Source organism: Nyctibius grandis, chromosome 32 (genome assembly GCF_013368605.1).
Source record: "Nyctibius grandis isolate bNycGra1 chromosome 32, bNycGra1.pri, whole genome shotgun sequence".
Classification (NCBI taxonomy): domain Eukaryota; kingdom Metazoa; phylum Chordata; class Aves; order Nyctibiiformes; family Nyctibiidae; genus Nyctibius; species Nyctibius grandis.
In genome coordinates this window covers 3,720,541-3,747,444 of record NC_090689.1, presented here as the reverse complement: position 1 = coordinate 3,747,444, position 26,904 = coordinate 3,720,541, and the positions used below count along the sequence as shown (strand labels likewise).

General features: G+C 56.2%; 1 protein-coding gene across 2 annotated transcripts in view; it reads right to left on the bottom strand.

Moving 5' to 3' along the window:
• EPHB1 (EPH receptor B1) overlaps window positions 1–26,904 on the bottom strand; it is a 74,891-nt gene that overhangs the window by 10,572 nt on the left and 37,415 nt on the right. For both annotated transcript variants that reach the window (XM_068421192.1, XM_068421193.1), the window contains exons 4-13: window positions 16,695–16,850; window positions 13,000–13,335; window positions 10,821–11,002; window positions 9,468–9,630; window positions 7,265–7,373; window positions 7,003–7,067; window positions 3,792–3,914; window positions 2,492–2,739; window positions 2,034–2,249; window positions 126–275 (exon numbers count right to left, since the gene is read on the bottom strand). In XM_068421192.1, coding sequence (XP_068277293.1) covers window positions 126–275; window positions 2,034–2,249; window positions 2,492–2,739; window positions 3,792–3,914; window positions 7,003–7,067; window positions 7,265–7,373; window positions 9,468–9,630; window positions 10,821–11,002; window positions 13,000–13,335; window positions 16,695–16,850 — 1,748 coding nt within the window. The remainder of the gene's footprint in view (window positions 1–125; window positions 276–2,033; window positions 2,250–2,491; window positions 2,740–3,791; window positions 3,915–7,002; window positions 7,068–7,264; window positions 7,374–9,467; window positions 9,631–10,820; window positions 11,003–12,999; window positions 13,336–16,694; window positions 16,851–26,904) is intronic.

Genomic DNA, 26,904 nt, shown 5'->3' with positions numbered 1-26,904 from the left:
TTTCATCTCCAGCGCCGAGCGCTGCCGAGGCTCTGGGAAGCAGACGGCTGCTCAGGCAGGGCTTCCCTTTGGGAACGAGCCCCCCCACGCCCCCCAGAGCTGCGTGGGTGCCCCCCAGTGCTTACGTCTTGGTTGGACATGTCCCAGTAGGGCCTCTCCCCGAACGACATCACCTCCCACATGACGATGCCGTAGCTCCAGACGTCGCTGGCCGAGGTGAACTTGCGGTAGGCGATGGCCTCCGGCGCCGTCCACCTCACCGGGATCTTCCCCCCCTGCGGAAAAAGGGAGAGCAGCTGAGAAACGGCTCCCTTGGCAGAGGAGAGCCATGAGCCAGGGTTGGAGCCATCCCGCACACCTCTGGTCCCCGGGGACCCCGCTGAGGAGGGGGCAGGTGGTACCCGATGGGACAAGGAGCCAAAAACACCTCCGTGAATTTACCTTGTACCCGCACAAAAGGGCTCCACTAAACAAAACAAAAGGGTTTACCCCACTCAGGTGTCACCCCCGAGCGACACCTCCCCAATCCAGCTGCCCTGCAGGACCCAGCACATCGGTGGCCTGTCCCCTGGCCCCTTCCCAGGGAGGCAGCAGGTGACAAGGGCTACGCAGGACCGCGCTAGTGCTCGTCTCAGGTGAGCAGCCACCGGTATCCCCATCCCTTGGAAACAAGGTCCAACCTAAGAGCATCCTCTACGGCATCGTCTGGGCTCCCACAGCTGCTGGAAGGACCTTCCAGCCCCACTGCTGGAGCGGGAGGCAAAAAGCAAAACACCTTTAAGACCCAGAGGAGACTCGGGAAGCACAGGAATAGGACAGTGCCTCTGGCAGAGAGCCCCTCATTTCTCCTAAAAGCTCAAGATCAGGCTCGGTGTCTCAAGGCACCCCATCAAGCCAGGGCAGGAGGGACAGAGGGACTGCTCCCCGGGCAAGCACCGTGGAGTTAACAGCAAAAAAAGGCCCAGGGGTGAAGGAAAACCCCAGACATTCAGCACAATTGTTTTCCGTAGCTTTTCCGATGAAGCTCAGCTGCTCTTAAAGGATGAATAGCAAAAAAATTTAATTTGAATAACTACAAATGAGGAAATTAACTGCTAGGTTGTTTTTCCTGCCTTTTCCCCCCACCCTGAGCTAAAAACCTGCTGTGGGAGGCAGAGTGATGCAATCGCAGGCACAGCATCACTTCCCAGCTGCCGGGGAGATCTATTATGGCCTGAATTAAATAAAACCACAGATGAGACAATCCCTTTTATCCCTGAAGGTGGGGGAAAGGCTACTTCATACCTCAGCCCAGCAGCTAACAAAAAATGGAGGAATTGCTTCTGCGGGAGGTGCAGCCCTGTGCTCGCACCCAGCACACGCTCCTCTAACCCATCAATGGGGCGAGGTCAGCGGGTTGCTCACCCCCTTCTCTGAGCATCCTTACCACCACCAAGGGTCTCGCGAGCTCACTGGCAGGGGGATGGCTGTGGTGGGGAGCTGGGGGGTCCCCGGGGGAGAGCCAGGCTGCCATTACCTACGAATGAGTTAATTAAGGACGGGAAGGGTGGCTGGGGAACAGCAGAGCTCCCATTAGGCTTTAATTAATGCCTGGAACAAGTTTCCAGCAGAGCAAGGCAGACCAGAGCTGGAGCGCCGGGGGAACACCATCATCACTGGGCCATCAGGAGATGCTGTGATGTCCCTGCCTCCCCTTCCCAGTCTCTCCAGGGACTCCTCCGTGCACCTTTCCTCCACGAGGAGAGGGAAGAGGCTTATCTGGAAGCTGCCGAGGGCAGAACGATGCTTGGTGGAGGAGGGAGGCAGAAAAATCGTAGAAGGGAGGAAGAGAAAGGAGGGAAAAGAGGATGATGGGTGGGAACCACAGCCAGGGTCTCCGGGCCACGTGGTGGGAACCCTCCTGAGATGCTCCCATCCATTGCAGAAGCTCTGGGGCGTACACCCAGCACCCTTCTCCCAGGTCCAGCTGGCCACGGGTGCAGGGCAGGCACGGGGGATGCTGGGCAAGACCAAACCTTGCGAGAGGTACGTACCAGGGAGCTGGTGTAGGTGGGGTCGGACGTGTCGTCCTGCAAGTAGCGCGAGAGGCCGAAGTCCGACACTTTGCACACCAGGTTGCTGTTGACCAGGATGTTCCTGGCAGCCAGATCTCGGTGCACGTAATTCATCTCCGCAAGGTACTTCATCCCGGCGGCGATACCTCTGAGCATGCCCACCAGCTGGATCACCGTGAACTGCCCATCGTTTTGCTGGGATCGGAAAGAGCAGGCACCAGGGTGAGCGTGTAGATCCCACCACGGGACCAGAGCTGCTCACCCCCAACCCTGGGAGATAGCCAGCACCAAAGCATGCATGTTTTGGGGGCGTACAGCACACTGCAGCCACCCCCAGAGCTAAGGGAACAGACTGGGATTTACAGGACAGGGTGCCACCACCTCGTTCCCCAATCCCACGGCTGAACACCAGCCCGCACAGCCCCACCTCGCCTTACCCGCAGGAAGGAGTCCAGGGCCCCGTTCTCCATGAACTCTGTGATGATCATGACCGGTCGGCTCTTGGTCACCACCCCTTCCAGCCGAATGATGTTGGGGTGGTCGAACTGCCCCATGATGCTGGCCTCGCTCAGGAAGTCCCGGCGCTGCTTCTCCGAGTAGCCGGCTTTGAGCGTTTTGATGGCCACGTAGATCTCCCGCTTGCCGGGCAACTTCAGGCGTCCTTTATACACTTCTCCAAACTCCCCTGCAAGTGCAAGAGCATCCGCTACCACCTCCTCCTCCACACACAACATTGCAAAGAGTACCAGTACCTTGGGCTGCTTGGTCTCCAAACCAACCGGCTGAGCAACGTCAGCCAGTTCACACCTCAACGATGCTCTCCTCTATGAACCTACTCACCTGTCCTCTTTAAAAAGGGACAATGTCTGCTGCTGAGGACATGTTTGGGCTCGCAACCCTCTCCAAGGTGACAGAGCCCAGCACTGACAGAAGCGGAGGCTGAGGCTGCTCTTGCAAACCCCCGCACGAAGGATTTGCAGAGCAAGAGCATCAACGTTTAAGGGCTACCTCAAATATAAGGTGTCGGCGTTGATAATCCCGGTTGCCTTTTTGCACATCACTTATCTTGGAATGGAAAATAATTGGGCTGTTTTCATTGCTGCCCTGATTTAAAATACAGAGGAAGCCTCCTCTCATTTGCAGCAGGAGAGCTTTTCCTCCGCCAAGGCAAAATTTGCCTGTGGAGGGATTACATTTAAGCCAGGTTTGCAGCCACTTTGCCTTGACGAGCAGTTAAGGGCCCCAGAATTGATCCTGACCAAACCAGGTCATTGCTTCTTTGCAGCTTCCCCCTGGCTTCTCACTTTCTCTTCTACGTGTGTGACGCAGTTATTTAAAAATGGCAATTAAAGCAGCACAGATGACATACAGACACGTGCACACGTGTGTATATATACATATGTATGGGAATATGGCACAGACTAGAGCGAGATTTGGCTTTTTCTTGTTATTTCGTGGAAAAGCCAAGTAGGAAATCCCAAGAGGCCCCATGGTCACCCAGTGAATACGTTCACGGAGCCTTTCCCACCTCAGAGGAACTTTAAGAGCAGAAACCAACCTCATGTCCGCCCTAACCCATCACAAACCCAGGAAAGCCTGATGTCTCGAGGCTTCCTTGAGGGTTTCCCTGTGAAGGACCACGTGTGCACCCCCAGAAAGGTGCTCCAGGTGGGTGGGTGGCCACAGAAGAGCGGCTGAGAGGGCAGGGAGGGATGGGCAGGGGATGGTGAGACCCACCTGCTCCAATGACCTCTTCAATCTTCACAAAGGATACGTCGATCTCCTTGGCGAACTCTCGGACCGCCTCGTTGGGGTCCTCATAAGTGAAGGGGTCGATGTAGATCTTCATCCCTGGAGACCCTTGTTGCAGGAAACACGGGAGCAGCGGCAAAAGGGAAAGAAACCAAGAGCAGTTGTGCCATGGCCAAGAACTGGAGGCCCTCGTGTCCTCAAGCCCTCCGTACGCCCGTTAGGATGGCTGCTATCGCTGTGCTCACCTGCACCACCTCCACAGACACTTATCGTCCTCTTTGGTCCCCCTGCTCCACCCAACCCTCCCCTACATCCCCTCATCTCCCTCTCTGCCCTCCGCTCCTCCTTCCTCTTCCTCCTCCCCAGCGATGGGGAGCAGGTACAGACCTGAACTACAATCAGGTGGCTTTACAGTGAGGGCTTTACGAGGCTCCACGCGGTAGTGAAGAGATATTTATTTACCCAAAAAGGCCTCTGATAGCTTTGTGGCGGCTACTAAATTGAGAGTGCAGCAATTACAATCAACGACCTGTACGGAGCCATCAAACACGGCTTGGCCAGCCACCGTGACGAGCGCGCAGTCCCCTGCACGGGGGCAACACGTAGCAGCAGGATCTGGCCACGCTGCAGGGAGATGGGGGAAAAACCAAAACAAGCCCCCAAATTAGAATCACAGACTGGTTTAGGTTGGAAGGGACCTCAAAGACCATCTAGTTCCAACCCCCCTGCCACAGGCAGGGACACCTTCCACCAGACCAGGTTGCTCCAAGCCCCATCCAGCCTGGCCTTGAACACTGCCAGGGAGGGGGCAGCCACAGCTTCTCTGGGCAACCTGGGCCAGGGTCTCACCACCCTCGCAGCAAAGAATTTCTTCCTCAGATCTCATCTCAATCTCCCCTCTTTCAGTTTAAAACCATTCCCCCTCATCCTGTCACTCCATGCCCTTGTAAAAAGCCCCTCTCCAGCTTTCCTGTAGCCCCTTCAGGTACTGGAAGGTGCTAGAAGGTCTCCGTGGAGCCTTCTCTTCTCCAGGCTGAACAACCCCAAATGGGGTTCAAAATTCCCCCCATGGGGTTCGCAGACATCGTGTCTGGATGACCTGGGGCTTGCAGAGCTGCCGGGGGGCACGGCTGTGGGGCAGAGCGTGGCCACTGCCATCCCCGGGGCTCAGCAGGGCACTGGTGTTATACCACGGCCCCCAAAGGGGAAGGCTGCAATGAAGCCATCTGTGCATCTCCCAGTTCATAAATCCCTTTACGGCTCTGTCTCATACACTTTAACTGCCCCATAAATTTTTTTACAAGAGCAGCTGATGCTCCAGCCAGGATTACAAAGGGATTTACAGGATCGTAACCGAGACTGACTCACTGATCAAAATATTGAAGAAATAAAGGAGACAATAACACCAAAGTTTCCTGCTGGCTGCCAACACAGGCTGGTTGTCAAACACCCTCTGATGTGCCCCGTGGGCTCAGTAAACACCAGGTTCAGCTCCCCTCTCATCCCCATCCCACCTGAATGAGTGGGATTAGGGCACCTAACCCCATTGCTCATCTCTGCACACCTCCTGGCGAAGCCGCGGCACAAAATCACAGAACCAGTGAGGTTGGAAGAGCCCTCTGGGCTCATCGAGTCCAACCATTGCCCTGACACCACCATGGCAACTAGACCATGGCACTAAGTGCCATGTCCAGTCTTTTCTTAAACCCCTCCAGAGATGGTGACTCCCCCACCTCCCTGGGCAGCCCCTTCCAATGGCTAACGACCCTTGCTGAGAAGAAATGCTTCCTAAAAGAAGCATGAGATATTACAACCTGAGAGACCCCATCGCACCCCAAAACCCACCCGGGGATGTCCTTGCCGGCAGCAAAATGGGATACGTAAGTCCTCCTGCAGCCCAACATGGGTATAGCCATCAGGCATCGAATAAATCTTCCCCCGTCGCCCACGGTGCAGAAACGTGGAGAAAAGAGGGAGGAAAAGCACAGGTCCATCGTGTTTAAGCATCACCCGGTGATGTTTGGAAGAGTTTATCATTTGCCTGGAGGTTTATGGTCCCTCACGGCCCCGCCGTCATGTTGGGAGGGGTTGGGATGAAGGTCAAGAGAGACCTAGAGTTGCCAGCTTGGCTGGGCTCTCCTGGCTGCCTCCAAACCCTTTCCTTCCCTGTCAACCCCCCCTGTTTTCTCTGCCAGGCTCATTACTCCATCTCCATCCCTCCCCTCCGCTCACCCAAGCTGCTCCCCTGCTGTCCCTCACCCACCCCTGCACCCCACCACCGTCCCTTTTCCCCGAGCACGTGCCCAGGACCCAGGGACAGTTTCTTCCCTCAAGGCAGCAAAATGCCCCTAGGAGGCACCTCTAGGAAAGCGTAAATGGGATTTACATCCCGTGGGGACGGGGCACGGAGCCTGCAGGCACCAGGTAGCAACTCCTCACTCTGCGGAGCTGCTACTTTGCTGCTTTATTATAATTTCTGGCCGTCACAATGGCCCACTGGCTGCTCTACCAGGAGCTGGAGGGGCACCTGAGCACACGTGATAGACAAGACGCCTCGAATTCATCCTGGTGCACAGCTCCACCACCCACCAAGGTGGCTTAGGAGAAGGCCTGCCAAGCTCAGGCTCTCCTCCTTGTTTGCCAAGGGGATCAGCAGCCCAAAGGCAGTTGAAACTTCCCAGTCACTGGCCGCACACCCTTCCTGGAGCAGGGCAAGCATCGGCCACGCAGCCAGGACAGCAGCAATGCTAGCCACCAGCCTCGACTCCCCGGCCACACTCCCAAAATCCAGAGTCCCTTTAGTGGTAAGAGCAGCCCAGCACTGATCCTGGCCTGAGCTGAGCCTGCGGCAGGAGATCAGGAGCTCATCCGCGCTCCACACACCGCCTCTCTCCTTCCCTTCCTCCTTTGGGAGTCTTCACAGCATCCTCTCCCCACGCCTTGTCCCCCTCCATCCCCATCCCCCAAATCCCCCCTGTTGCTGCTCTTTTCCCACCCACAATGCTGCACCATGGCAAAAACCCCCCCCAGACACCCTGACACACGGCTGTGGACACCTCAACTCCCACCCCACGGCCCTCCCCACCTGCCCCACGGGGCTGTCACCCCCCCACCGTGCAGGTTACAAGGCGGAGGAGCGGGGCACACGCTGGGTGCAGGTTCAGGAGTGTTTCCCCACCCGCCTGTCCCCGCTCACCTCGCCCGGTGCTGTAGTGCTGTAGCTTGTCGCTGTACACGGCCTCCTTGCTGTAGGCGCGCTTCCTGGGAGGAGAGGGGACAAAACAGCCGGGCTTGAGGGACAAGAGGCTGGCGACGGCCCCAAACCGCTCCCTGGCCAGCAACACTCGGCGAGCGGCATCAGCTCGGCGCTCTCTCCAGCTACGGGGGTCCCCCATCCCTCCCCTCCCACCCCAAATCTCTCCCACCTTCCAGGGAGGCAGCATCCCACGGGCACCCACCTGCTGCACACAATGGAGATGGCCACCAGCGAGACGATGAAGACCACCCCGGCCGCTGCGGACCCCGCGATCAAAGGCAGCTGCTCCCTCAGCTCCGACTTATAGTCATCTGCAAGAGAATCACAGAATCAACCAGGTTGGAAGAGCCCTCTGGGATCATCGAGTCCAACCATTGCCCTGACACCACCATGTCAACTAGACCATGGCACTAAGTGCCATGTCCAGTCTTTTCTTAAACCCCTCCAGAGATGGTGACTCCCCCACCTCCCTGGGCAGCCCCTTCCAATGGCTAATGACCCTTGCTGCGTTGCACAAGGAAGGATTGTCACGCTCGGCTCACATGTGTTTTGGGCTAAAAATATGGAAGAGAAGGTCCCCAGGAATCACATCAAACCGAGGTGCATGGGCCCAGTTTCCCAAAGAGGTTCACAAGGTGGCTTTGTCCATGCCTCTGGGGTTTCTCTTCCCTCAATAAATTTAAACCTGTTGGTCGTTTCAACCAAATTTAACAAGAGGTCTCACAGACACAAAGTTCCTACAAGTTGCAGGAAAGGAGGAAAAGACCCTATTAATAACCAAACCAGCCAGGGCAGGCTGCCCCAGGAACCCACATCAGACACGAGAGTCCACCAAGCAACAGTTAACCTTAACGCAGGCACCCAGGAGAACCCAAGTGCCTTCCCTGCAGGTCCACTGGTAGGTATTGACATCTCAACAGACATCATGAGCCAACTCCTTTTGCAGAGCCACAGCAACCACAGCACCCCTTCCCCACCGAGCATCCCTCAAACCCCGTTGGCCACCCCCTGCGGCTCCCCGCAGCAGGCTGGGCGGAAAGCCAAGGTGGCACAGGGAGGACTGGACATGCCTGGAGTAACCCTGAGAAAGCCACGTGCCGCCTCCATGTGTCTCCCTCTCATTTTCCCCTTCTCCTGCCCTGCCCCATTAGCGTGGGGGTACCCACAGCCGTGGGGGTGGATGGCACCCAGCAGACCCCCCACTCCCGGGGGTTCTGCAGCCCTCCAGAACCACCCCCAGCAAGGTCTGCCAGGCTGTGCCAGCAGCCACAAGCAAGGCTGAAAATAAAATTCACTCCAAAAGAAAGCATTTAGCACGCTTTTATCTGTATTTTTCTACTCTGCAGTTAATTACCAGCAACTAGATTTATCTCTTGCACACCACTTAAATCCTGAGATATTCTCATCTAACAATCAATTATTATTTAATAATCCACACTGTCCATTCTTATTAAATTTCAATTAATTGCTTATTTGAGGCAGGATTTTTCTCCTCGCTTCTCTAATCCTGAATATTCGAGGCATTGGGGGGGTTTATTACCATTTCCGTCCCTCTGGTCACCCTGCATGGTTTCCCTTTCCCACCCCGTCTGGCACTTGACACGAGTGCAAGCACGGGGCAACTCGGTTTTAGAAAAGAAGGAAAGTTTTAGGAAGGACAGCCAGCAGGGCAGGGACCCATGGGTGTCACCTAAGCAGAGCAGGAACCGTGCCAGCAAAAGCAAGGAAGGGGCTCCTTGCAGGGACTTCAGCTCCCCCAGCGTCTGGAGGGGTAGGAGGACCACGAAAGGAGCCTTGCTTCATTCACCAACTTCTGGATTTGTCCCAAAGCTGGGATTAATGAAAAACCCTCCCAGGAGTTATTAGTCTCTGAAGAGACCTAGTGTTTCTGGGTGCAGGGAAGGGCTGAGGCCAGAGGAACAACAGCACGACTCTGGTGAGGAGGCCAGAAGAAGCCATGAAGGTCGTGAGCTGGCCCTTTCCCTTCGACACACCTCCTCAGGGTGGAGAACCAGCGTTTCGAGATGGGTCTGACCCTTCCAGCTTTGCCCTGATGGCTCAGATGTGGCTCTGAGCAACCCAGGAGAGAGCATCCCTGGAGAGCATCCCCGGAGTCCTTCAACCCTCCGCTCCTCCCCACCCCACCGTGCTGGCTCTGCCACCACGGTCAGAGTCAAGGAAGACAAAACTGCAGCTAAATAGCAGGGGAGAAAACAGAGCTGAGAGATTTAGAGCAGATTACTCCTCCAGCTGGTGATTAATAAGACATCGCTGTAAATCACCAGGCTTTTGCCACGCTGCCCGCTGGGACGGAGGTTTGCAGAGACAAGTTCGTTTAATCCAATTAAAGCCCGAAGCTCTCGCTGGGAGGACAAGCACCCCTGTCCCCCCTCTCCCCGACTCACCGTCCGTCAGCGTCTGGAAGCACATCTTCCCGCTGTACTTGCCGTAGCCGGCCACTGTGCGGGCTCGGACCTGCACCACGTACACCATGCCGGGGCGCAGCCCCTCGATCCTGGCCGTGTTGGTCTGGCTGCGGGCCATGGAGGAGTTGTACTCGTTGTGGTCCTGCAGGCACGGCCGAGAGAGATGGTCAGCGGGGACGGGGACAGCGAGGGGGATGATATGTCCCGCAGCCCACCCGTCCCCGCTGATGGCAGGGGTGAGGTTTGTCTACAGGGGGGTAAAGCGGTGGCCCTGGTTCTGCTCCAGGAGGACAAGCACTGGAGCTTGGGCAAGGCGGCTCAGACCCTCCTGGCTGCCCTCAGCCCCTGACACGGAGGATCCCGCAGGAAGAGAACCCGTGAGCTCTGTCTGGCCTCTGGGGAGGTCCCCATAGGATGTGCGTCCCCAGCAGCCCCCTGGTCCCACCACAGCGAAGAGCGTGGAGCAGTGGGGGGGGGGAACAATAAAAGCATCCAGAGCAAAACCACTCATGAGCAGCAAACGCCTCCTCTTTGAACCACTGATGTCCCCATGCATTTCAGAAGCGTCACGCAGTTATGGAGACCCCACGACGTGCCCTACGAGACCCCGCTCAAGCGGGTTCAAGGCTCGAGGCCCAGCCCTACAGTTCCTGCAGGGATCCTTGTGCTAAACCTTGCCAGAAACCTCGTGCGTCTCCAATCTCATTTTTTGCAACGTTCCCTGGTGATCTGCTGTAAAGGGGCCACTGGTGAGATCATCTAATTATTCACGTTTAGAGGAATTCATTAAAGCTGGCCAGACGCGGGAGGGATGGAACAGCTTGGGCTCGGCACGGTTCACCGCAAGGGTCGAGAGCGTGTCCCTGCAGGGAAGGATGGCTGCCAGGGAAAGGACCCAGCGGGAGGCAGTGACCCAGGACAGGAACAACCCTGATAACCTTCGCCGGTCCTCGCCGTCCCCCTCTTTTCCTCCCAATGCTATCCCCATGCACCAGGTCCCTGCTCGCCCTAGCAGATACCAGAGCCAAGGCTGCAACAGGCACTGATGTGCTGGAGAAAACGCTGCTCACGGGGGAGGAATTAGCACATGCAGCCACAACATCGCTTCCCTTCCTCATCGCTCACACCCTCTGGAGCCAGTGTGGGCGACCAGGCACCCATCCCACAGCCTGTCCCACCACCCAGACCCTTCCCAAAGAGCCTGACTCAAAGCTCATCGGTGTTCTCCCTCTCCCAGCAAGCTCAGGACCTGAGCAGCCCCCTGTCAGTGCCATATGGAGCTCCGCGTGCCCCCATCCCACCCTCCGCCACAAGGTTTCCACCCGAGCTTACCGCTGCCGGCCTGGAGCCCACGGGGCTGCTGGCGTCGGGCGTGCAGATGCGGCTCAGCTTCTCGTAGTATCGGATCTCGTAGTCCAGGATGATGCCGTTGGGCTGCTCGGGCTGAGGCCAGGAGAGCGTGATGCTCCTCATCGTGGCACTCACCTGGTGCATGATGGGGACGGTGGAGGGGGCTGCCGAGGAAGCAGGGAAAATCAATGGGGGGAGAGGATTGACGGCCCCAGGGAGGGGGGAAATCTCCTGGGCACGTGGAGCATCCCAAATCTCCCATGCCTGCGGTTGTTGGCCCCATGGGACAAGCTCACGCGTTAGCAGTGGGAAGAGCGGCATCTCAGCAGCTTACACGGAGCCAGCACAGCAAGCCGGCGAGGGAATTCTGGTATTTAAACCAATTATTCTTTTTAATTAGGGGCTTAGAAATCCTCGGTGTTCCTTCTCCCTGGGATTGCTTGCTCCATGGATGTCTCCCACGGAGGGGCAAAGACAGCAAAGCTCTCCCCAGCGGGGACAAAGGCTTGATGACGGTCCCCAGCTCTGCTTGCCATCATCTGCTGTACCAGCCTCTCCAGGGGAGCCTGCACATGGCTGCGACCCCACGTGCTGGCAGTAATAGGACGTAGGAGCAAAAATCTGCCCACCCTGAGGGTGATGACGGGAATCCAGGGCAGGTACCCCCCAGCCCAGCAAGGGAACCCCACAGTGCTGGGCCTGGAGCACAGCTTCGGCTCAGCCCTGGCCTGGAGGAGCTGCTGGGTCCACTCTCAGGGGCTCTCTGGGGATGCTCATCCTCAGCACCCAGATGTGCTTCTCCAGGAGTTTTATTTCCCAAGAACAAACACTTGCAGAACAGCCTCAAATCATCCCCTGGAGCTGAGCACCCCTGGAACCGACCACCCTTGGAACTGACCACCCCTGGAGCCGATCACCCCTGGAGCCCAGCATCCCCAGCAGCAGCAGCACCATCCTTCCACCATCAAGCACAACAAGCTGCTAAATTAGCCAGGAGCCACTTTTCCAAAGGCTTTTCACCCTCCAAGTTATAGTTGAAAGGGCCAGAGCCAGCCAATACAGCCCTGATCCTGCACTTGATCCTACACCGCCTTTGTTTACCCAGCGTATTTAATCCTATTTTTTTCCTAATCTCTCCACACGCGCTCCGAGAAGATGCTCGTGGGCTGAAATTAAACACTTATCTTGATTGCTGTTTTGTTAATTACCGCGTTCCCGCCCCGTTAGCTGGATAGCGGCGCGCAGGCGGATGGGGCCAGGGGCAGCCATGGGGTGAGGTGCACTAACCAGCCCCGATCCGGCCCCGCGTGGGGCAAGTGGGTGGAAGAACCCACGAGGGTTTTCCCTTTGCAAGGGGAACAGGGCATGTGGGGTACGGACAGACGGACCGGGGAGCCCTGGCTGTTCCCAGCTCCTGGGCAGCCCTGGGGTGGGAGATGAGCACAGAAACACCCCAAAGAAACACACCTGCGCTACACGCTCGGCACAGAGCAGGAATTACCATCCCCTTTCTCTGCCCAAAGCAGATGGATTTCCATCCCCTCCGCTCCCTGCGCTCCTCACTGCAGCCCAGGACCAGGTCCCTCCTTTGCCTTCTGCACACCCCATCCCAGCGTCATCCCAGCTCAGCCCAGAGCTGCTTGTTCAGCTCCTGACACCTGATCAGGAAGAGGGAGGGAAAGGGGCAGGGGAGCCTGGAAAGATGGGAGAAGGGGAAAACGATGGGAGAGGGATGTGCCAGAGGGGACAGAGCCTGAACTCAGCCCTGGGGTGGGCTGCGATGCAGCCAGGCAGTGATTCAAGGCTGGATTCACCCCACCTCCCTGCTTCCACCCGGGAAAAGAGGGGAAATGGCGATGTCGTTTCAGCCCCAACAATCCACAGGGGGATAAGAAGTAGACACTGGTCCTCACCCCCCTCCCTCCTGCAACCCAGCTCTCGCTTTGCCCAGGGCACAGGCACCCCCTCCACCTCCCCCTTCCCTCTCCCTCCCTCTTTTTCTGGCCTTTCCCTCCGCTTGCCGCCTTCCCCCCACCCCATCCAGAGCTGGGTGCAGCCATCTCACACCGCTCACACCCCAGGAGCTTTCTTCTTTGGACTCAGAGCTTGCAACTGGTAGTGGCTTAAAAACCCCCCAGCACCACCTCGCCGCAGGACTCACCGGCTTGGTTGGTGGTGATGTTGACGGAGACGTGCTGCGGTGGGAAGGGGCTCTTGTTGGAAACCCCGTTGACAGCCTGGATCTCGAAGGTGTACGGCGTGTGCGCCCACAGGTTGCTGATGAAGACGCGGGTGGCCGTCAGCCCCAGCTGCCTGGGGACAAAGTCCACGTTGTCGTCGCAGCGGGAGCAGGCGCGGCGGTCGGACCGGCACTTCTTGCAGACGATGTTGTAGGTGACGTCGTCCCTACCCCCCGTCTCTCGTGGCGGGTGCCACTCCAGGATGATGGACGTCTCGTTGACGATGGAGATGACGTTGCGGGGGCCAGATGGGACGCCTGCAAAGACGAAGAGCGCTTGAGACGGGTCCTTGCCCAAAATGTTACGCTCAGCAGGAGCCCCAGGAGGCTCCAGCATAGAGAAGGACACCCCACAGCTCCATCTGCCAGTCACAGAATCAATGAGGTTGGAAGAGCTCTCTGGGATCATCGAGTCCAACCATTGCCCTCACACCACCATGGCAACTAGAACATGGCACTAAGTGCCATGTCCAGGCTTTTCTTAAACACCTCCAGAGATGGTGACTCCACCACCTCCCTGGGCAGCCCCTTCCAATGGCTAATGACCCCCTCTGAGAAGAAATGCTTCCTAATGTCCAACCTGAACCTCCCCTGTGCAAGCTTGAGGCTGTGTCCTCTTGTCCTGTCACTAGTTGCCCGGGAGAAGAGGCCGACTCCCACTGCACTACAACCTCCCTTCAGGTAGTTGTAGACTGCACTAAGGTCACCTCTGAGCCTCCCCTTCTCCAGGCTAAACACCCCAGCTCCCTCAGCCGTTCCTCATAGGTCGGACCCATCACTGCCTGGCTCAGGAGGGATTTGGTCTCCATGGCTTTCCTTGATTCAGGGTCAGGCTCTCCTCATCGGCAATGCCGACCACCCGCACCACCGGCCACAGAGAGGGGTTTCACAGCTGGCGATGAGGATTCCATGCCACAAACCCACTTAGTCTCCAAAAAAACCCCCCATGCAGAGTGCACGCAGATCCATCTGCCAAGATGGATCCATTTTAATGGTCGGGAGATGCCGAGATAGCTCCAGTGCTCATGTGGAGAAGAACCTCAAACAGATTATCACAGCGAGAGGAACGCCACTTAGCCAGCACCGCGGAGAAACGGCGGGCGAGGAGAGTCGGAAATGGAAAGCGGTTATTAACGGTTCGATAGCTCAGGTTGGGAGCCCGGGTATTTAACGGCACGGAGGAGAACCGGCACCATGTGCTGGTTTGCAAGCAGCTCGGATGTTGGCCGAGAGATCAAAATTGCATCGATCAAATCCACCAGGAGCCATCACAACTGCTTCAGAGGACAGGGATTGAACACAGCTCCGATTGCAAGCGCTGCCAGAGCGGGGCCAGAGTCCGCAGGGAGCGATTCAGGAGGAATCCAGGCAGGAGAGCATCATCAAGGCACAAACACACATCTGCCCAGGTCTGGGGAAGGATTTGGGGTTAGCCAGGATGGCTCCGCGGCCAAAACCACAAAATCCAGGTGCTGGCTTATATTAAATAAGGAAAGCAATTAATTACTCGTGCTGGCTCGGCTCCGTGCTGCGCTTCTGAGGAAGAAAAAAGACTTTGCCATGATGGGGGGAGCAATAAAAATGATGGAGGACTTGACCTGCGAGGAAAGGTGAAGAGAGCAAAGCACACTCTGTCTTGGGGAAAACCATCCCAGAGGAGCCCTTCACGTGGGCAACATCGTTAGCAGCTGCAGATAAATTAGCCCCGTTAGTGGCTGGGGTGGGTGGCTTCGTCAGCGTGGGGGTGACATGGCTGGTGGGATGGATGAAAAAACATTCCATTCCCTTTAATTCTTTTCCCCTTTAGCGGAGTAAACGTGCACGTCAGGGAGCAGTCGCCAGCGCAGCGTCCTCGCTGGAAAGGGCTCTCGGGGACTCCAGGCACCACAGACATCCCGTTGCGGGGTTCCCCCGAAATCCCAGTAGCAGACAGCGGAGATGTCCAAGGGGGTTAATGGGAGGAGGGGTAGGGGACACGTCGGGGGCAGGAGCAGGGGGAAGGACATCAATTATCCGCGGGGAGCCAGCTGGAGGACTCGCAAAGGCTGGGGACAAGGATCAATAAATAGCAAGTTACCCCCAAAAAGCTGCATCCAATCCCCCTCTTCAGACCTTACAATACCTTTTCAAGCTTTTTTCCAAGAAAAAAAGGAGAAAAGCATCTTTCTTCCCCAGCCCAGTGACAAAACCCAATTTCCTCCCCCCTTAATTGCAGCCCCTTCCTTCCTCTGCCAGGGCTATGGGGCAGGCATCGCCCTCGAGAAGGGCTCTGGTCCAGGGCAGCACCTGCAGCTCCACGCTCTTATTTACTCCTCTGACACGGAGAAACCTTGTCGGTGAACAGCTGGCACCTCAAATTAGAGCGCTGTAAAATTAAGCATCGTCGAGAAGAAATAAAAATCAGCCAACAGACTTTCTACTGTAGTCCTATAGCGCAGCAACACTGTAAATCAGCGACGTAACGAGACATAATAAAGATATATAGATCATCTGCAGTTGTGCTACCTGCTGACTACCTACACCCTGACAGCTCAAGTGATCCAGCAAAACATGCAAATCCTTTCCTCGCTTCCGACGTGCATTTCGGGCACTTCCCAGCACCGAGGGTCCGGAGCATCCTTGTGCTGAAGCTCCCTGATGGGCTCATTCAAGGGCCTGGAGCGTATTTTGCTGGGGGTGTTGAGGCCGAGACTCACGTTCCCAGCGGGCTGAAGAGCACAGCAGCTCACTCTTCTCTCCTGGGCTCTTTTCTCACCAAAAGACAGGCTTGAGGCCGCTGCTGCCATCCCAGACAGCCGAGCAGCGATGCATCGCGTGTCACGCCACGCTGAATACCAACGCGTAACACACCCTTTCCCCCTATAAAATACTCCATCTGCAAGACCACGAACAAAACAGCAACAGCAGGTAACTTTAAATTCTAATTTCTCCTGGGAACTATGTCCCTGCCATCACCACCGCTGCCAGGGTGAAGTATAAATTGAAAACGGCTGCCAGGGTTGTGGGGCCATCCCATCGCTCGTCATTCGGTGCGTGCCAGGAAAGCAGAGCGAAGGGTGATGTGACATTCTCTACTTACACCGGAGTGGCGGTGAAGGGACTCGTGTCGGCGCGAGGAGGGTTTCTATAGGTTCAGGCTGGATCTTAGGAAGAATTTCTTCACTGAAAGAGTCATCAGGCATTGGAACGGGCTGCCCAGGGAGGTGGTGGAGTCACCATCCCTGGAGGTGTTCAAAAAACGTCTAGATGTAGCGCTTCAGGACATGGTGGCATTGGGTTGATGGTTGGACTTGATGATCTTTTAGGTCTTTTCCAACCTTAACAATTCTATGATTCTACAGCATGTGGAGGCGGCGCCGCGCCGTGCGGAGAGGGATGGGTGTTTGATACGGGCAGCCCAGCCCTCTGCAAAGCTAAACCCTTGCGGTGGGTTGAGCTCAGCTGGCTGCCAGACGCCCACCCAGCCGCTCTCTCACTCCCCTCCACAGCAGGACAGGGGGGAGAAAACAAAGAGGACAAAGCGTGTGGGTTGAGACTTTATCCCTGCTGCTTCCCCAGCAGCCAAGGGGAGCAAGACCCTGAATTCACCCCCCTGCCAACCCCAATCTGTTACTCACTGGTGCAGGGAGCTGCCGGCAGGTCGAAATCCGCCCGGTAGTAGCCGTTGCGGCACGTGCAGACCGGCGACGCCTCGGCGGTGGAGCGGCTGTTGGAGGGGCACGGCGTGCAGAGCCCCGCGCCCTGGCTGGCCTTGAACGTCCCCACGGGGCAGGCTGCAAGGGAAAGGAGAGGAGAGCGGTTGGGTGCCAAAGAGCGCCGGGGCGGAGGCGAGAGCAGGTCCTGTCCTTGAGACGCAGCAGAAGGAAAAAGGAAAGAGATAAAAGAAAGAAGACACAGAAAAGCATCACAGCTGTATCAGAGCTGAACGGGGAGCACCTTCCCATGAGGTTAGGACGGCCGTGGTTTTCTTGACGGGTCCACCCCATTAATCCCCCACAGCCCAGGGCTGGGGCCGATAACCCGCTGGCCTTCAGCCGCCAAGGGCACTCGAGCAGGAAAAGGCAACTAATTCATCAATGAGAAGATGCTCCGGTTAGTTACGGCGAGGCTTTAATCAGCGACGAAGGGGAGGGAGGCCTCATTAATCAACCATCTCGCTGCTCCGCGGTTAGAGGGTGAAGATGGAGCGACAAAGATGGGGTCCCTTGTCCCTGTCCCACCCCACCGCTCCTCACCAACTAGGCGCTGATGAATGGATGCTCATCCATCCTTGACGGCTCACAAACCCCTCAGGTGACCCCTACGAAACCGAAGGCTGCTGAAGGGAACGTCTGGATTTTGGCACGTGGACCCGAGGGACCAGACTCCCATCCAGGTCTGCCATCCCAACCGTTCCTGGCCTCACACACAGGGTGGCCCCACCTCCGTTTGGCTCCCGGCTCTGCCCCCGTGACGCCGTCACCTCCAAGGCATGGCTCTGCAGACAAACACCCTAAGTGTCTCATAAACACGGTGATGATTGAGATAATGGAAAGTGCCTCTTAGCCCCTGTCTGCTGCATCAGGATATGAGGCATCTCCTAGGAGCCACGAAGAGGAAATTAATAGGAGCAAGCAGGAGTAACCACTTTGATGCAATTTCCTTGGGAGATAGTGGACCATCTAATCTTTATTGGAGCCCTTTAACCTGTCATTCAAAATTCATGAAGGCCTCTTGCTCACACAGTCTTTCAAGATATTAAAAGATGATAAAAAAGGATAAATCAAAACAATATTTTACAATTTTATTATTCAGCGGGTTTTTTACCCCGCCTGAGGCACGCAACTGACTGCGATGAACCATCTCTGCAATGGCACTAACAGCTGACTGGGGACGTGGCATCCCAGAGGGACCAGCCACCACCTCCCGCTGCCCTTGCTCCTCCCCACCACGGGAGCACTGCCGAGTCCTCCGTGTCCTACCGCAGCCATCCCACATGTACGGCCTCTTACGGAAGCACTTCGGGCCATAACCCACCACCTCCTGCAGACACGCAGCTAGACACGCGGGGTCACCACGCATTGTAGGACGCTGCGTGGGCACATGAGGCCTTGAGGGGCAACTCCAGGGTGCCAGAGCAGAAGGCAGCAGGATGCAGACCCTTCCCTGAGCCACGCACACAGCCCTGTGCCCCGTAACAGCACGAGGAAGCACAGAGCTTCACCAAACACACAAGGCAGCAGACACAACCACGCGTGGACACCAAGACTTCGAAGGTGGATCTCCGTTTCTTCACCTCTCCCTTCCCACCAGCACCTCCCTGCCATGTCCCAGTGGCATCATGCTCCCACCAGCAAGCATTAGCATCCATGAGTTGTGCAACAGGTGACTTGTGGGCTCTAGAGCTGGAGGACATGTTCAGAAACGTGCCGGGCTCTTTGGAAGAGCAGGAAGGAGAGGGCAGCAGTACCAGGGAACAGCTGCCTGTATTTGGATGGAAGGGGATGGGAGAGGGAGGGAGGAAGACAAGAGGGTCATGGTGTTATGAACACGCCTCGGTTTTAAGAAGATAGGTACATTGGTGGGTCGTTTGAAGAGGTTTGTTAATTTTTAATTACAATTAATCCAAGTGATGCTTTGTCAAAACACCTGAACAAAGCACACCCTGCAACCCAGTGTCCTCAGGTTTCTGTTATCACTTTGCTTATCCGTAAATTCCTGTAATCTGCAGGCACACGGCTCTTAATTGCTATTATTACCAATTAGCTTCTCCCTCCTGTAATTACACCGTGCTTACCTAAAGCCTCCCACAGGTTCAGGGCAGGCTAATGCCTCCTTCCTTCCTCCCAGCCCTCCGCTCTCGCTCTTGCCCGCATCTCCCATCTTTCTGAGGGACGTGAACCATGAACCTCCCACCGAAGACGAAGCCAAAACCCTCAAGCTCCTGCAATGCTGCAGTGGGATCCATAATCCTTCAGACTGTAAATGCCCTGTCCGAGTGCAAGGCTCGGATCGAGGGCTCGAGCCCAGCGGGAGCGATAAATCACCCCGCTAACGGCCAGTGCAACGTTTGCCTTGATTTAGGGGATGCTGCAGGAAAGTCTCCTGGAGCTGGCAAGGTCTGGAGCTGCAATAGCACGTCAGAGAAGTGCAGGACAAGGCTCTGTCTTGGCTTCCCCTGGAGAAACAGGCTCCCGACGCTGGTGCCCAGGCTGCGGCACAACCTGCAGCGCTTCAGCTCGCAGAAGAATTAATTGCTTGTTGATTACGTGGGCTGGATAAGATTAATGATGTGCTTAACTACCCATTTCCTCGCGTTTAAGCACCGGGGGTCTGTTTGTAAATGATGACACACGGAAGCCGGCCGTGTCACTCAGCCGGGGCTGCCTGCTCAGCACCGAGCCCCCCCAAACCCCAACGGTGCCTGCGGGCCGGCCGCGGTGTGGGCACCCCGGGGACGTCACACGTCCCGGGTGGCCAGGGCCAGGACCCCGCTCCTGGGGGTGGGAGGGAGCGTCGTTGGGGGGCCGCTTAAACCCAGGCTTCTCGCAGCGAGATGGCATCGCTGGAGGGTTGGGGGGAAAAAAACCCACAGATGTAAGTCACTGTCATGCCTGGGGGGTGGTGGCAGGGGTGGCAGCCAATCTGCAGCACCCCACAGGGCTGGATGCAGCTGGGGGGCTCCTGGTGAGAGCTGCCCCTCTTACCCCCCCGAACACCCCATGAAGGCAGCGCAGACCTGCACCCCCATCACCGCCTCCCTCCTCGCCCTGCAGCCTGCACGGGGTGGGATGAATTACTGCAGCTGGAGAGCACTGCAAGGCTTTCTGCTGCTGAAAACTCTCCCGTCTCACCAGCGGGTACCCTGCACCCTTATATTTCGGGTGCCAGGGGTCCCAAGAGAGACAGAGGTGAGCAGGATCTCTCCACTCATCCACCCCTGCTCCTGCCCAAGGCAAACCACCATCAACAGACCAGACGCTCAGCAGAAAGGCTGCAAGCACAGGGGTATCCAAGCGTTTCATTTTTCAAACTAAATCCTCTCGGTTAACGCCTGGAACTTGCACTTTTTAATTACTCTCTCAGGGAAGCTTCAGTCAAGGAAGAAAGAAAGAAAGAAAGGAGACATCTCCTCTACATCAACTTGCTCTAAAGCTCCCCGAGGACACAGAGTGGCATTTTTCCTTATCAGGCTTTAAAATAGGAGCTTCTGCAAAGAATTACAGGCTTCAGCTCGCAATTCCCCACCTCCTGCCCCCGGCACCCTGCTGCCGCTCCCATCGCTCGCAGCAAACCCAGCCTGCGCCGCCTCGTCGTTCCCCTGCCCCTCATGTCCCCACTAACCGCATCTCCCAGGTATCCCCAAATTCGTGCTTGTTTCGGGTTCCCTTTTGGGTCCAACGCCTTTGCAGGGCAAACCCAGTGTCTTTAGGCACATCCGTGGCACGGGAGGTGATGAGAAGATAGGTGAGAAGCAGCAGGAGATGCCCTCAAGCAAGCTGGAGGCAAGGAGAGGACCGCCACGTGCCAAGGCACTGAACTGCCTGGATGATCCAGCCTGGCTCCAAAAAGACGCGTGGCTGGCACCGACCAGCACCCCGGGGAGATGGGCAGCGGGGAAGGTGGCCTGGTGGCTTTGAGGACCATGAACAAAGGAGGAGCTGCAGCTCATTGCGCTTACAGCCCACCAGAACAGGATGCGAGCCCACCTCCTCCCTTTCTGCAAACGATGTTTTTTCATTAAGAAAAAACCTCGGCTCCTAAAACTGACACTTTCTGCAGGAGAGGCACAACTTTTCCATGAAACCCCAAAAAAAAAGAGAGTAGGTGCTTGCTGGAAACCCCTTGTACGTTTTGCAGACACTTAAATATATTTATCTTTAAGCACACTAAAAAAATAAAATTTAAAAAAAAAGCCCAGCAATTTTTCAGCCTTCCAATGGAGGTTTTCTGACTAGCCCAAATCACGAGTACTTTAGGGGCAAGGCAGCTCCCCTCCCTGCCCTGCTGCCTCTGCACGCAGGCTGGGAAGCCCTCTGAGATGCTTTCAGCTCCAAGACACCACCCAGGCAAATAACCCCCCCACGAACCTGTGTGCTATAGAAGAACGGCATTTAGGGGATGTTGTGATGACAGGGGCAGGCACTCTGGCTCGGCTCCTGCTTGCCCTCCTGGGCAGACAGTGCTGGGGACACCAGTGCCACCGTGTGCCCCGGGGACACCCGTACCATGCCGCAGAGCCACGACGCTGCCACGGGCTGTAACACAAACGATGTTTATGGGTTTCGATCCCTCTGATGTGTTGCTGACACCAGGGATGTAAGGCTGCGGTTTTGGGGAAAAAAACCAGCAGAATCAGGCACGCTGTCACCCACGTGCTGCCATCTCCCCGTCTTCAAAGGGCTACATGAGTGCTGCCTTCCCAGCCCGCCTTCATCTCCCTCGTTATCCTCCCTGCAAACACCCAGGCAGGGAGCTGCGGGAGCTTTAATTGCATCCCTGACTTGATGCTCTCCCGTCATCCCTTCCCTCCCTGTTGGGGAGAGGGTGCTTTTGTGGGGTTTCTTCCCCCGTTTCTACTTTTTAATGATCCAGTTCCCTTTTTATCAAGCCAAGCGCTTCTCCTGAGCGCCTCAGCGAGTACTGCCATGACACCCTCTGCAAATTAAACCCAAGAGTATTCGGAGTAACGCCGTGCTCCATCAAGGAGGGTGGGATGGTACCCACCACACATCCTGCCTGCCTGACCATGCCGAAGAGGGAGACGGGGATCGCACCCAGCCCTGAAACGCCCCGTCAGCCAACAAATCTCTCCTACACCCAGCCCTTGGGGCAAGGCAAGAAGCACAACCCAGATGGGGAAACACCGGGAGTCCGAGCATCCCCAGCCCTGACACACCCTTGGGCAGACAGACGGACGCTTGCTCCACCGAGGAGGGAGCTCAGCACACCCCAGCACCCTGGGGACAGGTCACCCTGGCAGAGCCTTCCCCCAGGGAGGGATAAAACCTCATTTTGGTGCAAACTTCACCATTTTTGCAGCCAAACGCACAAATCCTCACCGTTTCAGACCACTCGGGGCCGAGCGCTCGCCCAACAATCACAAACACCGCCCGCCTCGTTGCGTTGTTTCCATATTTCAGCGCCGCACAGGCAGAAGCTCATGAGATAAACATGAGCTTCCCAGCATCTGGGTTCGCATCCCGCAGGCGACGGGCCGCATCCCTCCCCGCCGCGCGGAGGAAAGAGGCCCCGGCTCCTCGTGACGCAGCCGGTTAATTAAACCAGCCCTTCACCTCTGGAGGAATAGGTTTAGATCCGCCTTGGGACACATGTAAATTAAAGTCAGCAGCTTCTGAGCCTGGCCTGCCATGGTTTATTCATGGAGGAAAAGTAAAATTCAATGTGGTTTTTTGCTTCTCAGGGGTTTTTTTGGCTCTTCTACTCATGGATGAAAAATGAGTCGAAGCGGGAAGGCACGGGGCAGGATTTCAACGGTGCTTGCAGGGTAGGTAGCTGCGTGAGGCCAATTAGAGGCAACAGGGTGTTGAAAATCCTTCTCTCCTGAAAATCCCATCCCTCATCAACCAAGGATGTGCTCCCCTGGGGCAGACCGACGTCCTTTCAGACTGAGCCCCGTGCTCTTGGCTGCGAGCAAAACACAGCCGATGCTCACCCAGAAGCAGTGTTTCTCCTCCAGGAAGGCGGGCTTGGGAAAATTGAGGGATGCAGAAGAGCTTCGACACCAACTGTTCAGCTGGTATCATGATCCTAAACAATGTGTTTCAGCCCAGAGCAGGGCAGGGAAGCAGCCGGTTTTGGCTCCCACGTGCCCTGATGCTTGCTGCCCGCAGCATCCGTCTTCCCAACGGGTCCATGCTTGCCCATGTGATCACCCTCTGGGCTTGGCTTTGTCTGTTTTTCATGGTTGGGGAGATTTTTGAAGGTCTAAAGACAAAATCTGTCCTAGATCTGTTTGTTGGATGAGAAAGAGGAGAGCACGCAGGGCCTGGGCAGACGGCGCCGCGGGACTGCCAGCTCACCGCAGAGCAGGGAAACTCGCTTCGCCCTCCAAAACAGCCCAGGGACAGAAAAACAAAGCCACTTCTCAAGGTCACTTTGGCAAACCACTTTTCTCCTGTTTGAATTTTGCTTCACTTTATGTTCCACTTTGCGCCGGTGCAAGGCTGCCTGGTCTCATGCCATGGTTTCTCCACCACTGCGGGCTCGCCTTCCTTTCCATTAACCAGCCACAGAATCACAGAATTGACCAGGTTGGAAGAGCCCTCTGGGATCATCAAGTCCAACCATTGCCCTGACACCACCATGGCAACTAGACCAGGGCACTAAGTGCCATGTCCAGGCTTTTCTTAAACCCCTCCAGAGATGGTGACTCCACCACCTCCCTGGGCAGCCCCTTCCAATGGCTAATGACCCTTGCTGAGAAGAAATGCTTCCTAATGTCCAACCTGAACCTCCCCTGGCCAAGCTTGAGGCTGTGTCCTCTTGTCCTAGCGCTAGTTGCCTGGGAGAAGAGGCCGACTCCCACTGCGCTACAACCTCCCTTCAGGTAGTTGTAGACTGCAATAAGGTCACCTCGGAGCCTCCTCTTCTCCAGGCTAAACAACCCCAGCTCCCTCAGCCATTCCTCGTAGGTCAGACCCTCCAGACCCTTCCCCAGCTTGGTCGCCCTCCTCTGGACTCGCTCCAACACCTCAACATCTTTCTTGAAGTGCGGGGCCCAGAACTGGACACAGGATTCAAGGTGCGGCCTCACCAGTGCCCAGTACAGAGGGACGACCACTTCCCCAGACCGGCTGGCTACACTATTCTTAACAGAGGCCATCAAAATAACAATGCCCAACCTTCTGCTCCAGCACTTTTGCACATGAAATTAGGGGTAAAACGCACACCACAGCTCACGCAGATCCTCCGTGTTTCCATCTCTCCCTGGTGTTTCAGCTCTTCCCCCCTGGGAATTAAAGCACCGCTATGGAGAGGAGGAGAGAGGTATTGCAGGGTAGGAAAAGGCTGGCACTGCCTCTGCGAGCACTCGCTTCCAGGGACCAAACGCTGAATAATTTGATCAAACACTAGACAATTTATCCACGTACGCAGGGAGGTTTACAGCGGAGCGACCGGCGGCCGCGTGGCCACAGCAGAGACTGGTGCCAGATGCTCCTCCCCGTCCTAATGCTGCCCGAGTTTATTAATCCGAGTCAACAAATGAAGGGGGATGAAGTTCTCCGCAATGATTTGAGGCCATTTAACCTTCTTATGTTCTTCTTTAAAAACATATTCAGCGGCTGCAGCCCCAAACCCTCCCGGGCAGCGGGGCTGGGTGGTCGGGAGCTCGCTGAACAGCAGCCACAAATTAAATGCCATGACACAGCCCTCCCTGGAGACGTGGTATAGGGAAAGGGGAGATTGATTTACCAGTAAATAGACAACAGTGTCCAACCCCGGGCGACAGAAGTAACGCTGAGCTGAAGGCGGCTGGCGCTGCTCATGTGCCACCTTGGTGATGCTGATCACAGACTCAGACTGGTTGAGGTCAGAAGGGCCCTCTGGAGATCACCCAGTCCCACCCCTGCCAAAACAGGGTCACCCACAGCACGTTGCACAGGGTCGTATCCAGGCGGGTTTGAATATCTCCAGAGAAGGAGACTCCCCACCTCCCTGGGCAGCCTGTGCCAGGGCTCTGGCACCCTCACAGCAAAGAAGTTTTTCCTCATATTGAGATGGAAAATGATGTGCACGGGTCCCACCGCATCACACCACGCCAGCTCTGGTGAATCGGGCCGAGATGCCCATGCAGAGCGCGAGCCAGAGAGGGGACCACCAGGACCAGTCCCAGGTGAGCAGGTACATCCCCAGCACCGCAACATCACCAGCAATGGTCCTCCTGATGGGTTTGGGGCAAACAACTGGGGGGATCAAGATTCAGGCTAGGACTCACGTCCCAAAAACACAAGCCCCAGAAGATGCTCTACTCCCATCTCAGGCATCAGGCTCGATACAGAGTCACAAAGCAAGATTATTTTCCCCATGAACTGCAGCAATGTGAGAACCCGGGAGTCGATGGACACGGACTGGAAGCCATACAGAAGAGCCAATACTTTCATGGACCACTTCACCCAGCACATCACGTTCACCCCTCAACGCCTACGTGAGCTATCGAGCCACGCAATGAACAGGAAAGCGAGCTGCCACGAAAACTCATGGTGGGTCTCAGAGCATGGTGGGGCAGCATTGCCCCCAGGGTTCCCCAAAGCACAAACCCCTCCTGGCTGGGACACAAACGACTCCCGTTCCTAATAGGCACTAATTAAGTACCTTTTCCTTCTTCGCCAGCTCACACCACGCAGTATCCCCTCAATCTAGAGAACAAGTGCTTATTAATTATGTCTGAAGTGGTTCCTTGTTAGTGCTGATGCCGCAAGGGATAAGTCACCCTGGGATGGGGCTGGGGGAGAGCTTCAGCCATAGGGCCAGGCATACGCTGCCAGCAAGGGCAGGGACATGTGGACACGTGGCTTCCTCGTGTCCCTGTTGTGGCACTGGAGGACATCACGCCTTGGGTTGCACTGGGGTGGTGGGATGGCCCATCATGGAGCAGGACCCCCCATCCCAGTGGAGATGAGCCTTGGGGGCTGCAGTTTGTCTGATTGCTTGAGGACCATACCTAGGGCTGGATTCAGCCAGGGGAAGGTGTCCCGACCAAGGCACAACTGCTCTCCCATATCCCTCATCCACCCCAAGAGGCCCACGCATGAAATTAATTAGAAAAGCAATTAAGAGAGCTCCCCTATGAATATTTATAACGGAACGAGCCATAATTACTACTCCTTGGAGGAAAGGCGCCTTCCTACCCAGCCGCGGAGAGGAGAGGGGAAACGCGGCACCGACCAAGGGACCAGAGGCACCAGCTGCTCCTGCCTTCACATCTACTTGCCCACACACGGCCCCGGGGAAACCGCCTCCATCACCCCTCCTCCCCTCTCCCTGAGCAAAGCACTCCCCTTCCACCCCCGGGGCTGGCATTTCCAACAGCAAGCTGTACTTCCCACAGCCAGGGGCAATTTACCATTATTTCTACAATCGAGCATCACTTATATATATTTTGTATGACTTCTCTCTCTTTTCACACCTCCTCCTTTCCCACCCTGAGCAGCTAAACGGTGGCCGCTGCCATTGCCTTGCCCTGCTCCTGCCGAGCGGCTCTTATCAGCCCTAATCTCCTGGAGCCAGAAAATGCCTAAAAAGCAATTTATGAAAGTTTTTCCCATCTCCCTTACACGTATTTATTTTTCCCCATCCACGCTCCCCCTCTTGGCTCTATTCTTACAATTTTCCCAGTCCAAACCGCTCACTCCCAAGCCCCTTTTCCCAGTGAGCTGCTGGCTGAGTCCCCACCTCACTACCTTCATCTCAACTTCCCAACACACTCAATCTAACAGCCTGGGAAAGCACAGGGGACCAGAGAAATTTTGACTTTCCTTCCCAATTCCCCTCTCTCTGCATACATTTGAGCTTAAAAACTCTTCCTGACCCCACTCCAGCTGGCAGAAGAGCCAGTCCCGTGGAGACCCCACGCACTGGAGCCACCTCAGCAGCTACTGGGGTCAAGCAGCACAAACCAACCAAGACCCCAGCCTGCAAGGAGTTCAAAGGAGAATTCAAAGTAGACAACAGGTTACGGTAACTCAACGTGACTTGGCTCCAACATAACTACCATCAGGTCATTGATTGAGTGCGCCCTCAGCAAGTTTGCTGATGACACCAAGTTGTGCAGTGCGGTCGACATGCTAGAGGGAAGGGATGGCATCCAGAGGGACCTGGACAGGC